This window comes from Styela clava, chromosome 10 (genome assembly GCF_964204865.1).
Source record: "Styela clava chromosome 10, kaStyClav1.hap1.2, whole genome shotgun sequence".
NCBI classification, from domain to species: domain Eukaryota; kingdom Metazoa; phylum Chordata; class Ascidiacea; order Stolidobranchia; family Styelidae; genus Styela; species Styela clava.
Window position 1 is genome coordinate 3065384 of NC_135259.1, and position 16125 is coordinate 3081508.

Here is a 16125-nt window from a genome sequence, read left to right on the forward strand (position 1 = left end):
AAACAGTCTGACCCTACCCGTCAGCATGTCTACTACTGTACTATTAAATCAAAACACATTGAGAAACATAGATGTACTTTTATTATATATGATAAAATACACAAACACTGGATGTTTTCCTTAACAGTACGCAATTGCATTGTAATTGGCACACTCCAATTTTCCAAGATACAATAAATTGGTAGGTATTGTTACTAGACTAGTGGCACTCACTTTAAAATTCAACCAGCCCCTTTATGATCCCCATATTGTCCAAATTTTCTCAGTTTGTCAGAGCAACTCATCTTCTGGATATAACACATCTTCATGAGGGTTGCAAAACTAAGTGAATTGACTTCAAAGTTCAAAACACTTCATATAAAATATTATACAACACAGTAAATATATAAACGGTCTCCACAATATCGAGAGTAAAATGTATGATCAAGACTGACAGAACCTTATTTTACAGACCATAAGGCGCACTTTAAATCCCTTTTTGCTCAAAAATCGATTGTGCGCCTAATGTATGGATCAGGTAGTGCTTCATTGCCTGCCCTCAAAACCAGCTCCAGCATTGCTTCAAAAACGTTGAGTCTTATAGCCTGATGCGCCTCTTGTATGAATAAAGACCCAATCTAAGCAATTAATTCAGTGTGCCCGAAGGTCCGTAAAATATGGTAACCATGACTATTACAGAAAATTCATTATTGTATTGTTGTGAAGCTGCAAAAAAAAAGGGACTGAAACCTGACACCATCACCTGACGAGACTACTATTTTGGCTATCCCAGCATGTATTCATAAATTACAAATGCCATGCCTATAATACTGAACAGTAGTCATGCTGATGGGAACCATCGATTCATTTCAACAACATCAGCTAAACCATCCAATAGGACTGGCAAAGTAGTTTGGGAAAGGCAACAAACATACTATATTAAAGTACCGCGACACATCACAGGTAAAAAGAAAAAGGCCTCTCATAAAAGTACAGTCCATTCTAAACGATGAAAAAGGTAACAAAATACAAAAGATTACCTTCTAACAGAAAATGACATGATTGAGATAAAAGAGCTTCAGGTATAAACAATCAAAAAAACAATGTCAACTGCAATTCAACAACTTTAAGATACTCTACCACGTCCAACCCCTCGCAAATACAAAGTCTGATAAATTAGTGTAGTTGTAAAAAGTTTCTTTCCAGAAAAGATCATCTATAATAACGGACATGTACTTTTGGGTTTGAACGGGTTGTCTGGAGGTTTAACAACAAGATAATCCCGCTGTTCATTCTCAACAACAAATTGCATCAACTGCTGCGATGCATCAGAAACCTGAAAAGTGAACATAAGTATATATATCAGTATATACTGATATAGGACATGGTAAAACATAAACAACTCGAGAATCAAAACTATTAACAAGATGTATATGCTCTATAAATATGATATTAGCGACATTCGACTGACTGATGGCATTTCTCTATATGCAGTACGGCACACTATCCAAATTCTCTCCATTTGGTTCAATAAAACAAACACTCCATGTGTCTCACAAACGAGGGTCGTCTGGCCAGGTGCGTCATATCATGCCATGCTTTTCTCAATAATATTCTAAATTATTGGCGATCGTCACATGACCAAAATTGCCCTTTTTTGCTAAAAACTCTCGAATGCTATGGTAAAATTTTTTTTCCTTTGGTAAATCGGATTATTTTTTTACGAGGAATTCAATGATGACGTTATGAGATTGCGCTTTTTCGTGGTTCTTTGCACAACTTTATTATACTGTATTTTTACCGATAATGAGAAACAACAATGTCCAGAGGTCTCCCAAAGGTGGGGTGTATAATCATTGATAAAATGGGTTTCTTTGAAACGAGACAATGCCGCTCGATCTGTATAGTGTGCCATACTGATATGAGACTTCATCAAGCCATGATTGCTCATGCATGCATGATTGCTCAAAACCAATTGCTGAATTGATGGGAAACCATGTCAGCATGTGTACCGGTATTCGATGTAAAGTTAAGCTTAAATAAAATACAAATCTAGTCAAATTTCAATTCTAAAATGGTCACTGCAGTAAGTGGGAGTTACGATACCGGCATATGACTACTGTCAGTTTTACGTCAAAAGAAGAAACCTGCGAGATGAACAAATACCTAATACCGTACAAACATAATTTAGAATTGATAAAACATAAACCTGCAATGAGGTTAATAATATTAGACTGAAAGACTGTCCAGAAAACTGGTACTGCAGTACAGGCAGACAGGTGCCATGACTGGTGGAACTTACCATCGTTCGTCTTATGTTCATATGACAATTTAATTCTTCGATTTGTCGCCGAAGTTGAGAAATATGATTAGACATCTGTGCAGACATGACTTCGATACTTCCCTTGAAGTTCTTTCGGAAATATGCGACCAAATCAACAGTAGCACAAAAGCAGTGAAAGTACGTATAAATTATATTGCCAGAATGGAGTAAAGTATGGTAACTGATACGCTGAAAAGAAACAAACGCCACACCTTCACTAAGTCTGCCTCGGGGCTAGAATGTTCATTCACCCGTTGCAGATTTACACCTTGTACAGTTTAAATTTGAGTCTAAAGCAGGGGTATTCAACTTCCAAGATAAAGGGGGCGGATTTTGACCACAAAAATGCTACGGGCCACAGAATATTATTACCATGTATTTGTGCTATTTGATTCATTTGTTAGTCCGATACTGATGTATAATATGCTTTTTGGGCCGCGGGTTGAGGACCTCTGGTCTGAAGTATAGTTGGCCATTTTCGAATACTTGATGATTTCAGAATCGCATCGATTATTTTTTTTAATCGAATCTCGAATACTTGGTAGATACTTGAATTCATCGAACGACGTATAGCAAAGGGTCATCCGTACCAGTCATCAAAAGAGTCTTATGTCACAATTGCATTTTAAAAATACGCCTGAAATGAAGGATTCACCTCGATCTTCGGCGGACAAAAAAAACGATTTGAGTTATTTACTATCCGATTCGAAATGCCCAGCCCTAGCCCGACGCAGTGGCTCTCAATTTCAAACATTAAACTTGTAAGGAGCCGGAAACAAACAACATAAGTTAAAAGAGTAACAAAACAATTTCGTTTTGTGTTTTGAAATTTTTGGAGAATGTGTTGTTACACCACTTGCAAAATAGATTTGCCACAGACAAAGTTTTTAAATAAAGGCCGATGTTGTGTTGTACAGATGTTGTGCACAGCTTCCATATAATGTGTGATTTAACGAAAAAGTTATGTGTGGTGATATCGAAGGTGAAAGCTAAATCAGCACCTCATTCTTTTTTTGCCAAGCCGATGGATGTCCTCCTTTCCTTCGACAAATGTTTCAATCTCCTCAAAATGGTCATAAAATCTTTTGAAGCATCTGACTGATTAGGCTTTTATAGTTACACCCAGCTTTCATTAGGTTTGATGGCATTACCACCATGCTTGCTTTCTTTACTGTGGTTTTCTGTTACTGGTTCTTTTTCACAATTCACTTTCTATACTCTTCACCCTTGAATTGATTACCCATGATTTGTATTTCTTTTTTTGATACACCCATTTGTCATTTCGTTATAAAAGTCTACATTATTTTTTTTTCAAATACTTCACTGTTGCATTGCTGTTGATTTCAAAGCTTTGCCGCGGTAGGGTATTATTGTATTTGTTATTTAAAATTAGGAAATGGATAAGACCAATACTGTACACTGTACAGTACCGTACTATACAGTACGCAGTACGCACTTACACGCAAAGCCATTGGTACTATTGTGCGTCACATATGCATTGTGTCGTCACATATACCCTGACGTATGCCATTTAGCCACGTGACTACTACCCGCGAGCGATCCTGGCCTAGGCTTCGAGTCTGTCAGTATGTCAGGTAAAATGGATTTCAGCAAACAGGTTTCCGCTTTGAAAGTACGAACCTTGTTGACTGCAGTATGTTGCGTTTGTGTAATATCTATTGGTTACTCATACTTCTTTGTACACAACTTCCACTTTTTGAAACTGTCGCAGGATAACATTGATAACCAGTTGGAGAATATCGAGACTTTACTGGTTGCTTCGCGGACGCACACTGTGCCGTTACTCCTGTTTGACATCGATATCTTGCCAAACATTTTTGTACCAAGATCCAAGACCTGGAAGGATACTCTGCATCAGTGCAAAATACTATGTAAGCATCACCCAGAAGAAAAAAATGTGATTACATTTGCAGCACTTGCCACCAAGTTTATAGCTTCGAAAGAAGATTACATAAACTCTCTAAAACACCTCGGATTTACGGTTCATTTGTCAGAAGTAGCTGACCCTAAACAGAAGGGACACTCAAATCCAGACATGATACCAGCTTATTTATGGATGGCACGAAAGAAACATGTTATACACATTGCATTTTTACATGAACGTGGTGACGACATAAAATATATGTGGGTGGGACCAGTTACTGATCAAGACTGGATGGACACCGTAGCAGCTATAACACCAGCTATAGGCGAGGGATGGCATTCTATTGATGCGGTTGGGGCGAAATTTCCTCGATATGCACAAGGGTATGATCTTTCTCATAGATTTACAGGCTTGCCAATATATATAGACAACCATAGAATTTCAGTACCTTATCATATCCGCGCTTTTCTAGACGAATATGCTAATTCACGTTTCATAGAGTGTGATCATGCAAAAGCTGAAAATTTCGTGGCAAAGTACGAAATCGAAATCCCCCAACAAGATAAACTTTTCCAAGAGGCCGCGAAAAAAATGCTAGTTGAAACAAAAAAGATTTTTGAAAAAATAAAAGTTCCGTTTTGGATTACTGGAGGAACTGTTTTGGGATGGTACCGTCAATGCAACATAATTTCTTACGATACAAATCTTGATATTGGCGTTTGGAAACACGACTACAAAGAGGAAATTATTTCAGCAATGGAGGAAAATGGATTTTTCTTCAAAAGTAAATTCGGAACGCTGAAAGAAGGCTTAGAACTGGCGTTCTTGGATAAATCAGACACGAAGATAAACATACATGTTTTCAGCAATGGTCACGATCACGTTACCCATCTTCGTACACGTAAAGACGGAAAAAGATTTCTTTTTAGTTATCCTCCATTTGAACTTTGCTGGTCGGAATTTGTCGGTATAAAAGTTAAAGTTTATTGCGATTCTTTGATGTATGTCTCACTTTACTTCGGACCTGGATGGTATAAACCACAAAAAGATTGGCTCTGGTACGTCAACTCAAACCATGCCATTCCAATGGGTCATTGGACTCAACACGAATGGAAAAGCGTAATGCAAGTTCACCACCGGGAATCGAAGAAGGAAAATTTGAAGAAATAGTTATTTGTTCAGAAAAGACTATTTCTGTAATTATGTGACGTATAAATTTATTTTTAGTAAGTGCTTGGAACTTATTATATACTCACATTGTCATTGTAAATTTTCTGTTATTCGAATCCTAATAATTTGGCCTCGATAATGGATGTATCTGTTAAAAAAAATGAGTCAAAGCTGGGTATTGCGCATGATAGGATTTTACAATAATTATGTCAAACGATTCAAGTGTGTATAATGAGCATAAAATTGAGATCGCAATTAAAATTTATCTAGTGACTTCCGGTTTGCAAAATCTGTATTAAAACTAACTAGTTAGTCATTTTTTAGTAAATATTAAATTACTGTGATATTTTCTGGTCAAGCTGAGATAATCGAGTCTCAAACATATTGCAAGACGCACCACATTGGTCGTTCTAATTATCCTGTATAGTTATTGGTTAGACACGTTTTTATGGTCATTTTACTCCGTAGATGCACATTTACTCGTAACGGTTATGAAATTAACACAAATGTTGAGTAGTATTTTTGTATTATTGTTGTTGCGATTTATGAAGTTGATTAACATCTTTTTTTTCGTTATTTTATTGCTTTACAGATGAATGCATCGTTGTATTTAACATCAATTTAGCTAGAAACTAAGTAGTATAGTTGTCAGAAGGACATGGGTATGACCGGTATGTTAGTCGTTGGGTATGACGGAACAACCGCCTATTAGAGTATCCTGACATACCACCTATATCGAAAAACTGGAAAATATGGTTTCATTACATTTGAACCCACGACAATTGCACCTAGCCACCTAATACTATTGCACCTATGGAAATTGTTTTGTTTTACGGATATTTGGACCCATATTAACCCTAACCCATGGGTTTTAGCACCCGCATATAGATTGAACCCGCGGATATACACATGAGTTCAAAAATGTACGGTCACCGGAAAATATATGCAACCATGCGTATTTCAGTTCAGAACTTGACACTTTTTAAGAGGGAGGTTAGATGGTTTTCGCCTGGAACTAAATCAGGCAATCGATAATTCAAGTCGTGTGTTACAGCCAACAAATGCGTGTCAGACTGTAACAGGGAATTTGCTTCATTCGTCATGCGCCAATTGTGTCTTCAATTACACGTGTATCGATCGAAGTACATGTATATACTGTATTCCCTCTATTTATACAGAGAGATTTCAGAATATAGTTCCGAATTTTAAATAGATTTTGGGAAAGAATATTCGACTAAGTCCATAGCGCTGCAGTACCAATGCCTCTCAACATTATATTGTATTCGTTCACGTATAATGGAATATTTAAGGGAAATTTTCTAGCAAACTTCTTCTGTTCATAGCTAGTGGAAACAAAGTAGACGGATTTTAACGACACTTTATTTTGTAGTAAGTAATATATAATTACCGTATACATTTAAAATGAGTAATCTCGTTCTAGTCTACTGGGACTTGAGAGGTCTTTGCGAGCCTGCAAGGATGATTTTAGAGTACGGTGGCATGGAATATGAAGATAGAAGGTTAAAAATAGCAGAGGCAAAATCATGGTTTGCTGAGAAGTTCTGTTTGGGAATGGATTTCCCAAACTTGCCGTACCTAATTGATGGAGACATAAAGCTTACCGAGAGTTGGGCAATTTACAGGTCTGTAAAAATTTTACGTAAGATGTGAGTTTACCGAAAACTCATTTCTATTTATAATATGCAGAGTGGACAAATACGCCTGGTACAAAAAATGGTATTTTGCTATTGACTCAAAATTTTCAAATCGTAACGCAATTCAAAATTTTGTCGAGTAATCATCATACTCCTTTTCCAGATATCTAGGGAAAAAGTTGAATCTATTTCCATCATCAGATGAAAATCAACGAAAGACAGATATGCTTCAAGGCGTCATTAATGACATCAGATGGGCATTTGCTAGGAGCATGTATAATGTTGACCTCTATGATAAAATTGATGAGATCCGTAAGAATCAGACGGCAAAGATAGATATAATGGAAAAATATTTTACAGATCGGAAATTTCTGCTCGGAGATGATTTGAGTTTCCTTGATTTTGCTTTGTACGAAACTTTTGATCATCACCGTCTTTTCTTCACTGATATTTTTGACAAATCACCCGGTATTCAACGATTCATGGATGAATTCGAATCCATGAAACCGATCTCCGAATATTTAAAGTCTAATAGATACAAAAAATTCCCGATAAATGGTCCCATGGCTACTTGGGGCGGAAAATCGGAAAATGACAGGAAATAAGTTGACTTATAGCAGCGAGTTATCTTTCAATAATGTTCATAATATACAAGAAGTCTGCTTTTATACTCCGATATTTGTAAGAATTACATACTTAAAAAGTTAAAAATGTCAAAAAAGAGGCTAGAATAAAAGTATTTGTAACAGTTTGTCCGTTAATAAAATTTACATTGAAATATGTTGATACCGATTAGTGATCTAACTCTTACAGGGTCGATATAAAAAGCAACTTGTTATGTTTTCCATGTATTTATATACGAAAATTTGAAGGTCACATGGGATCACGAATAAAATGCGTATGTTTTCAGGTTATATTGGAACGATATTCCACAAATTAACTTTCGAAACGCTAAACGAGATTGAACTTCTAGGTTAGGTCACTGCTCTGAAGTACACGGGCGACATTTTAATCATCTGTGAGTGTAATGTACAGGGATGGCCAATTCGAATATCGGAATTCACGTTCATAAGAATATCGGATATTTGTGTGACGTCACACATTTTCGACGCTGCTTTCAAGACCTTTCCGTTGAATGAAAACATTCTCGATAGAAACTTGCGCGTGATTGTTTTCATCACTCATCAGCGTAACGTGTTATTTAGGCCGTAAACGCCGTTACGATTGTATTATTTTCTCTAAAACGAAAATTTTTCACAAATTCGTTCCACGATAACGATAACATTTATTTTATTTTTGTACGCGCACGGAATTGTGAATCTGGTAAATACGTTCATTGGCGGCGAGTTTCTAAAGACAACGCAACTTTTTGATTGAAAAGCGGCAATTTAAAATACTGAAAATAAAATCGTAAACAATATAAGTTTTATTGAGGCCCGCGAAAATTAAAAAAACGCTCTTCTAGGCAGTGAAAATCGCAGAATTTCGTGTTTCGTCGCACACATTATGTTTGGTCGGCGTTTAGGAACATATCGTCCCTAATTGGGGGGGGGGGGGGGGGGTCCTGATTGTCCATTACTTTAAATTGCCGTCGAATATTTTCGTGTTAACACGATACAAGGTAATATAATCAATCTAAAGTATATTCAATCAATTTTATTGTGATGAAATAAATTTTACCCTGAGATATTACTGCATATTTATGGATTTGTCGAACGGTTTTATCTAAAAATAATCAGAGTGGCAGCATTTCGATCGAGCGGAGTCACTGTTAACAAGTACATCTAAATATTTGCCCAATTCGCATAATAAGGATCAAAACAATATTTAATCGGACAGTTTACCTCACGTTTTTATTTTTATAACCGCGGATTGCAATGGTATATAAGAGTGGTGAGGATTTTATTTTGTCGACGCAACCGCAGGTCAAATTGAAGACAATTAAATTAATAAAACAAGACATTTTAAATACGCGTGTCGGTCACGAATTCAACACTTTGCACAACAGAAAAATATATATTCGTTGTTATATTATTTGTTGTAAAAGTCGACTCTTTTAACAGGTGGCATAATCGCGGCGATGAATATGTATTTTTAATTCACTGCTAAACTTTATATGTATATTCATTGTATGAAATGAATTACCCTCTACAGTACACTTAACAGGGTTTTATATAATTATTTGAGATTTTTCTAACGGCGATAACGAGTTGGCAAGATTGCAAAAATACGTATTAAAATAAAATACATCAGGCAGTTTATCTCGTAATTTTAGGTCACAGATCGCCGTGGACCGAACAGTAATGTTTTTTTTTTTTGACGTAAGAAGAAGCAACCGCGAGTTACGTTGGACACATTAAATTAATATATAAAGATATTTTAGAATCTCGTAGATGTCATGGATTGAATACTTTACGTAAGATAATGATCATTATATGCTGAAAAGAAGGCTCTTTTAACGAGCGCGAAATCGCGGTGGGTGTTACAGGCGGCAATGGGAATTTCCAATTTCGAAAATCCTGGCTGCGCGCTGGCAGTGGTGGTCATCTATTCTCTATCTCTACTAATTTATTTCTAATTCCAAACACAACAATATGTTACACATAATAACAATATGGTTCACATAAATTAATATACAAATATACTGGTAGGTAGTAGAATACCTCAGGCTTAAATATTAGAATTTATAAATGCATAATGGATTTTCGATTGTTGTTGCCTGTATTGCCAATAAATTTTTATTACTCTCAGAAAATATACACAATTATCTGAATACAAGTAGTATTTTTGTCAATAGACTTGACTATTATCGTAATATCATGGTACCAATGATAGAAAGCGTCAGACAACTCCTTGGCTATCTTTTCATATGGTCATTTGTACAAAGTGAATAATTTTAATAAACTGACGGTGTCACAAGTTGCTATTATTTTTTATTGATAGCTATGAACTATCAATTACTTTGTGTACATATACTGTTGGTTTGTGGCTTCATTCTGATATTTCTATTGAAGCTTATGTCCTAATTTACTGGGTTTTAATCAACTAAACCAAAAATGTGTTATTATCGATTTTAGAATGTATTCGGAATTCCAGATTCGAAAACATTATTTTAGAATGTATTCGGAATAGTTTAGTATTCGGAAATGGCCAACCCTGGTAATGTAACATATGCCCTAACAAAACTTTGTAAATTTAATTCTTGTAAAAATAAGTAGCCGTGACCCCCCTGTATATGTATATATATATATATATAACTCTATTACGGTAGTTAAACGGACCTGCCATAATTGCAGTACTTAAGCGGACGTCGTTCCTGTGCCCGTATCATTGTTTTTAAATACGTGCTTGGAGAGGGCGAGAGCCGTTGACAACTACGGAGAAAAAGAGTCAACACAATCCTCTCGATAACAGATATAAAATTTTTGTCCGCTTAATTCGTCCACTTAATTCAGACCACCAAATGTTTTAGCCTATTTCGGCACTAAGCCGGACCCCTCTTATATGTCGCCCTGGATGTCTACATAAATGATGTTGCTTTTATTTTAATACGCATTTTAAAGCGTATGACCTCGCTTTAATTTCCGATGGATTCGAACCATTTAGCAATACTTATCACAAAAAATAGCATTTCTTTTTTCAATGTCCAGTCTTTCGTGCAAGGGAGATGCACTGTGTTTGGTGTTGGAAATAATCTTCCATATCAAAAAATACTCGGAAATGCAACGTGATGGTAGACAAATCGAAACAAATTGATCCAAACGTGTTATATATTTGAAACTGAGAAATACACAGAGCATATCACAAATGTTCGCCTATTCCAACCCTATGGTGCAACATATAGATTAAACAGATGCTATGTTGTAAGTGTCAAGATATCAATACCAAGTCAAAATTATGGCATTCCAATAATATTGATAAACATTGCGCAAAATATACCGCAAAAACCCGCATATCTATATGGCTATAAGCGTATTAAACATATAATTGAAAAACAAAATTTTGAAATGCCATACATAGGGAGAAACAATACACAAAATATTTTTCAAACGTATCACCAATCTGATTGCTAAAGTGTGAAATATTATTTTAAAAAGGAAGAGTGGTATATAATAGTAAAATAAAATATGAAAGTGCTAATTATTTTGAGAAACAATAAAAGAAAATTATATATACGCAGAAGGTAACCGCAGAATGAAATTCGGAAATGCCAATAATATTGAAAAAATATCACACAAACTTTATCTCAAATGTCCACCTATCCGGCCTTTTAAGTTATACAAATAATTGTAAATGGGAATTCTGGTATGTCATTAATGAAGACAAACATCACACAAATTGGATTTCAAATGTTCATCTATCCGGTCACTCAAATATGGCACGTAATTGAAAAATGAACACCAGCCCTATTGAGAAAAAAACTCAAAATATATCTCAAATGTCAACTTATCCGACCACCTAAGGGTGGCATACAACAATTGAAAAAAAAGTCTTAAATCATATTGAGAAACATCACACAAAATATATCTCAAATGTCAACTTATCCGACCACCTAAGGGTGGCATACAACAATTGAAAAAAAAGTCTTAAATCATATTGAGAAACATCACACAAAATATATCTCAAATGTCCACCTATTCGGTCATTTAAGTGTGGCATACAACAATTAGAATAAAAACTCGGAAATCATATCGAGAAACATTACACAAAGTATATCTCAAACGTCCACCTATCCGGCCACCTAAGTGTGGCATTGAACATTAAAATGAAAATTCTGAAATCATATTGAGAAACATTACACGGAGTATATCTCAAATGTCCACCTAACCGGCCACCTAAGTGTGGCATACAAGAATTGAGATAAAAATTCTGAAATCATATTGAGAAACATTACAAGAAATATATCTCAAATGTCCACCTATCCGGCCACCTAGGTGTGGCATACAAGATTTGAAATGAAAATTCTGAAATCTTATTGAGAAATATTATACAAAGTATATCTCAAATGTCCACCTATCCGGCCACCTAAGTGTGGCATACAAGATTTGAAATAAAAATTCTGAAATTATATTGAGAAATATTACACAAAGTTTATCTCAAATGTCCACCTATCCGGCCACCTAAGTGTGGCATACAAGATTTGAAATGAAAATTCTGAAATCTTATTGAGAAATATTATACAAAGTATATCTCAAATGTCCACCTATCCGGGCCACCTAAGTGTGGCATACAAGATTTGAAATGAAAATTCTGAAATTATATTGAGAAATATTACACAAAGTTTATCTCAAATGTCCACCTATCCGGCCACCTAAGTGTGGCATACAAGAATTGAAATGAAAATTCTGAAATCATATTGAGAAAAATTATACAAAGTATATCTCAAATGTCCACCTATCCGGCCACCTAAGTGTGGCATACAAGAATTGAAATGAAAATTCTGAAATCATATTGAGAAATATTATACAAAGTATATCTCAAATGTCCACCTATCTGGCCACCTAAGTGTGGCATACAAGAATTGAAATGAAAACTCTGAAATCATATTGAGAAATATTACACAAAGTATATCTCAAATGTCCACCTATCTGGCCACCTGAGTGTGGCATACAAGAATTAAAATGAAAATTCTGAAATCATATTGAGAAATAATACACAAAGTATATCTCAAATGTCCACCTATCCGGCCACCTAAGTGTGGCATACAAGAATTAAAATGAAAATTCTGGAATCATATTGAGAAACATTACACAAAGTATATCTCAAATGTCCACCTATCCGGCCACCTAAGTGTGGCATACAAGAATTGAGATGAAAATTCTGGAATCATATTGAGAAACATTACACAAAGTATATCTCAAATGTCCACCTATCCGACCATCTAAGTGTGGCTGGCATACAAGATTTGAAATGAAAATTCTGAAATTATATTGAGAAATATTACACAAAGTATATCTCAAATGTCCACCTATCCGGCCACCTAAGTGTGGCATAAAACAATTACAATGAAAGCTCTGAAATCATATTGAGAAACATTACACAAAGTATATCTCAAATTTCCACCTATCCGACCATCTAAGTGTGGCATATAAGATTTGAAATGAAAATTCTGAAATTATATTGAGAAATATTACACAAAGTTTATCTCAAATGTCCACCTATCCGACCATCTAAGTGTGGCATACAAGATTTGAAATGAAAATTCTGAAATTATATTGAGAAATATTACACAAAGTTTATCTCAAATGTCCACCTATCCGACCACCTAAGTGGGGCATACAAAAATTGAAATGAAAATTCTGAAATAATACAAAATATATATCTCAAATGTCCGCATATCCGACCACCTAAGTATGGCATACAACTATTGAAACAAAATTCTGGAATCGTATTGAGAAATATTACACAAAATATATCTCACACACTTATTAAGTGTGTGAAATTTAACTGAAATACGAAATTTCGAATACTAATCATATTTTGATGTTGTGGAAAATTGCTAAAATTTATCTCTATTGTTCACCTATCCGATAACTTGAGAGTGACAAATATTATAAAACAAAATTTTGAAACCATATTGAAAAACAAAACAGAAAATAAATCGCAAATCGTCATCTTCTCAGCTACGTAAGTGTGTCATGTAAATGCAAAATGATATTTTGGAATGGCAATAATATTGAGAAGCATTCAAAAAAAATTTCAACCATCCGACCATTTCAGAAGGTATGTAATTAAAACACGAAATTATGAAAAAAATATCGAGAAACATTACACACAACATATCTCAAATGTTCAATAAAGTGACGTTTTCAGTGGGGCCTATAAATGCAAAACGAAATTTTGCCATGTCAACTAAAATGAGAAACATTACACCAATTATAACTCAAATGTCTGCCTATCAGGGCGCCTAAGTATAGCAGTGATTATACAGTCAACTATACAAGCGATCAAAATGAAATTATTGAACCTCTATATCAATTTAGAATCTTTGCACAATTTATTTAAAATTTTTGCACCAACTCGGAATACAAAAACATGATTGTTATTTTGAATTTATAATTAAATAGTGAAAATGTATGCTAAGTATGTATACGAATGTGGATATGCCCACTGGATTAAGTTGTTGAGTAGAGACATAATTATGCTCACTGCCGGTTCATCTTTATGAATTATACAGAGATGTCTTAAAGCTTTACAATAAACTTCTCGCAAGATATACAAAGCCGTGCAATTATTTTTCTTTTCGTCGTTTCTTTTCTGGTTCGCGTTTGTTTAGAAGCTTTTTTTTTTGAATTGATTCACAGCCTTTTTCTTTTCCATATATATGGTTTTCTTTGAAATCACTTACATTGCTTATTGAAAGTGATTCTGAAGATGGTGCGGTATAGTCTGTTGACTTATCTGAAACTTTGGTCAAAAATACATGCATAAGCCACAAAACATCATCACAGTGTTTTAGTCCAATTCAAAATTACGCTACTCTTGATTGATCGAACAAACGAAATGTTTGAAACTGGGAATTGCATTATTACTCAAATAAACCAGAGTTTCTAAACGGTGCACTACAATTATTCGTAGATAGCTGCGCTATTTGTGATGGGCTACAAGTGATATTATGATTTGATTTATTATCATTCATTGGTATCAATTTAAGATACCGTATTTAATAAAAAACTAGCATAGCAAACTCATTTAGTCACCTCCTGGCACAGCTTTCTCTGAATCACTACCCGCATTTCCGTCTGCCAAGTTCTGAAACGTAGGCCATCTCGTTGGAGAGTCACCTACATGTGAACAAAAAATACAGCCCAGTAAATAACTAGATGAAGATGGTAAAATAACACAGGGATATGTGCCAAATCACAAAACAAAATTGCTAGCAATGCAATTCTTCAAAACTGTTTTCCGAAGATAAAATATTCTAATCTAATATGAAGCGGTGTATTAGATATTTTTATTTACACCAAACTATACAAACATCTACTGAGTGGCGTCAACCACTCGCTTCTCGTATATCCTTCTGTTTCGAGAAAAAATTGAATTCATTGAATTTTCACAATCTTTGTTTGTATTTTTATCTGGATTTAGAAATCCTTCTGAATTACACACTCTTACAAACGCAAACCCAGTCGTGGCACTATTTTGATGGTCAGATTAGGACTACGACCAGTAAAAGCATAACAGTATCAGTAGTCTATATTTTGATAATCTGGATTACGTGAAAAATCTCAACACCAAAAATATAGTAACCCTAATATTAAAAATCGTTATGACTAATCACCTTATCCGATGAGTGATGATTTCCAGCAGCATTCCTCGTGACCATGAAAACCTTGTTTCAAGTTATTATGACTCGACTCCAACTCACTGGGTAACTAATAACACCTGACACAAAAGACTTGCATCTCTTCTCCAAACACAACTGTTCTATTTTATCTAAATTTCTGCAATCACGCACTCATGAAGATCCCAATCCCCTCACGGCGTCCAGGTTACTTGCGAACAAAACGGCAAACGTGGTAAAGTTCTCGGCGAACCCGACAGTTTTACTATGCGTCACAAAGCCTCTTTAGTACGGAGTTGTGAATTGAGGTCCTTTTCAGTTTATTGAGCTTATATTGCAAAAAATCAGAATGGACGATCTTCATGTTCTGCCTGGTTATTGTATCAAAATTATCAAACCTATTCTCCAAAAATCGTAAAAACATATACCGAAAAATTAAAAGATTTTTGCATAAACAAAATGTCCACTTTATGTACGAAAATTAAACCCGTTGATTATAAACCAGCAGCACCATTGTCCCCTTAAAGTTGGCGAAAATGTGCAGATATTTGAAAAATATTAAAGGAACATATTATTTTTGATACTGTTTTATGAGAGAAAAAGAGATTTCAGCAAAATATCGCAAAACTTTTTAATTACGGAACGTGGAATAATTAAGCGGACAGGAAAATGTCTACCCAATTTTTCCGTCTACATAACTGTCGCTTTTTTAGCGCGGTATGTCTACTTAACTACCGTATTAGATATATATATATATGTATATATATCTATATATATATATATAGTTCCACAATTAAATTGATATAATCTAAGTTATAGTAAATGACAA

At 34.9% G+C, this 16125-nt stretch overlaps 3 protein-coding genes and 1 long non-coding RNA gene across 4 annotated transcripts; 2 read left to right on the forward strand and 2 right to left on the reverse strand.

Annotated features, from left to right (window-relative positions):
* Window positions 1-63: 63 nt before the first annotated feature.
* Window positions 64-2533, reverse strand: LOC120337711 (guanine nucleotide-binding protein G(I)/G(S)/G(O) subunit gamma-12-like). Its single transcript, XM_078117082.1, has 2 exons — window positions 2282-2533; window positions 64-1315 (listed from the first exon to the last, which is right to left on the reverse strand). Exons 1-2 carry the CDS (start codon window positions 2366-2368, stop codon window positions 1196-1198), a joined length of 207 nt encoding a protein of 68 aa, XP_077973208.1. The 5' UTR covers window positions 2369-2533; the 3' UTR covers window positions 64-1195.
* A 1328-nt stretch (window positions 2534-3861) lies between these two features.
* LOC120337999 (ribitol-5-phosphate transferase FKTN-like) lies at window positions 3862-5867 on the forward strand. The gene has a single exon (XM_039405914.2). The coding sequence runs from the start codon at window positions 3891-3893 to the stop codon at window positions 5355-5357; it is 1467 nt and encodes a 488-aa protein (XP_039261848.2). The 5' UTR covers window positions 3862-3890; the 3' UTR covers window positions 5358-5867.
* Window positions 5868-6659: 792 nt separating this feature from the next.
* On the forward strand, window positions 6660-7913 carry LOC120338387 (glutathione S-transferase Mu 1-like). Its single transcript, XM_039406373.2, has 2 exons — window positions 6660-7000; window positions 7176-7913. Exons 1-2 carry the CDS (start codon window positions 6780-6782, stop codon window positions 7615-7617), a joined length of 663 nt encoding a protein of 220 aa, XP_039262307.2. The 5' UTR covers window positions 6660-6779; the 3' UTR covers window positions 7618-7913.
* A 4723-nt stretch (window positions 7914-12636) lies between these two features.
* Window positions 12637-15687, reverse strand: LOC120336678 (uncharacterized). Its single transcript, XR_013478221.1, has 3 exons — window positions 15294-15687; window positions 14713-14796; window positions 12637-14419 (listed from the first exon to the last, which is right to left on the reverse strand). It is a non-coding gene; the product is annotated as an uncharacterized LOC120336678 (long non-coding RNA).
* Between the last annotated feature and the right edge of the window lie 438 nt (window positions 15688-16125).

What these genes read in the sequence shown, in the direction of transcription:
- LOC120337711 (XM_078117082.1), bottom strand. Translation starts at nt 2,368, where the DNA reads ATGTCTGCACAGATGTCTAATCATATTTCTCAACTTCGGCGACAAATC. An exon ending in TGAACATAAGACGAACGATG is followed by an intron (nt 1,316 to 2,281) that starts GTAAGTTCCACC and finishes TTCACTTTTCAG; the next exon opens with GTTTCTGATGCATCGCAGCA.
- LOC120337999 (XM_039405914.2), top strand. Translation starts at nt 3,891, where the DNA reads ATGTCAGGTAAAATGGATTTCAGCAAACAGGTTTCCGCTTTGAAAGTA.
- LOC120338387 (XM_039406373.2), top strand. Translation starts at nt 6,780, where the DNA reads ATGAGTAATCTCGTTCTAGTCTACTGGGACTTGAGAGGTCTTTGCGAG. An exon ending in GAGAGTTGGGCAATTTACAG is followed by an intron (nt 7,001 to 7,175) that starts GTCTGTAAAAAT and finishes CTCCTTTTCCAG; the next exon opens with ATATCTAGGGAAAAAGTTGA.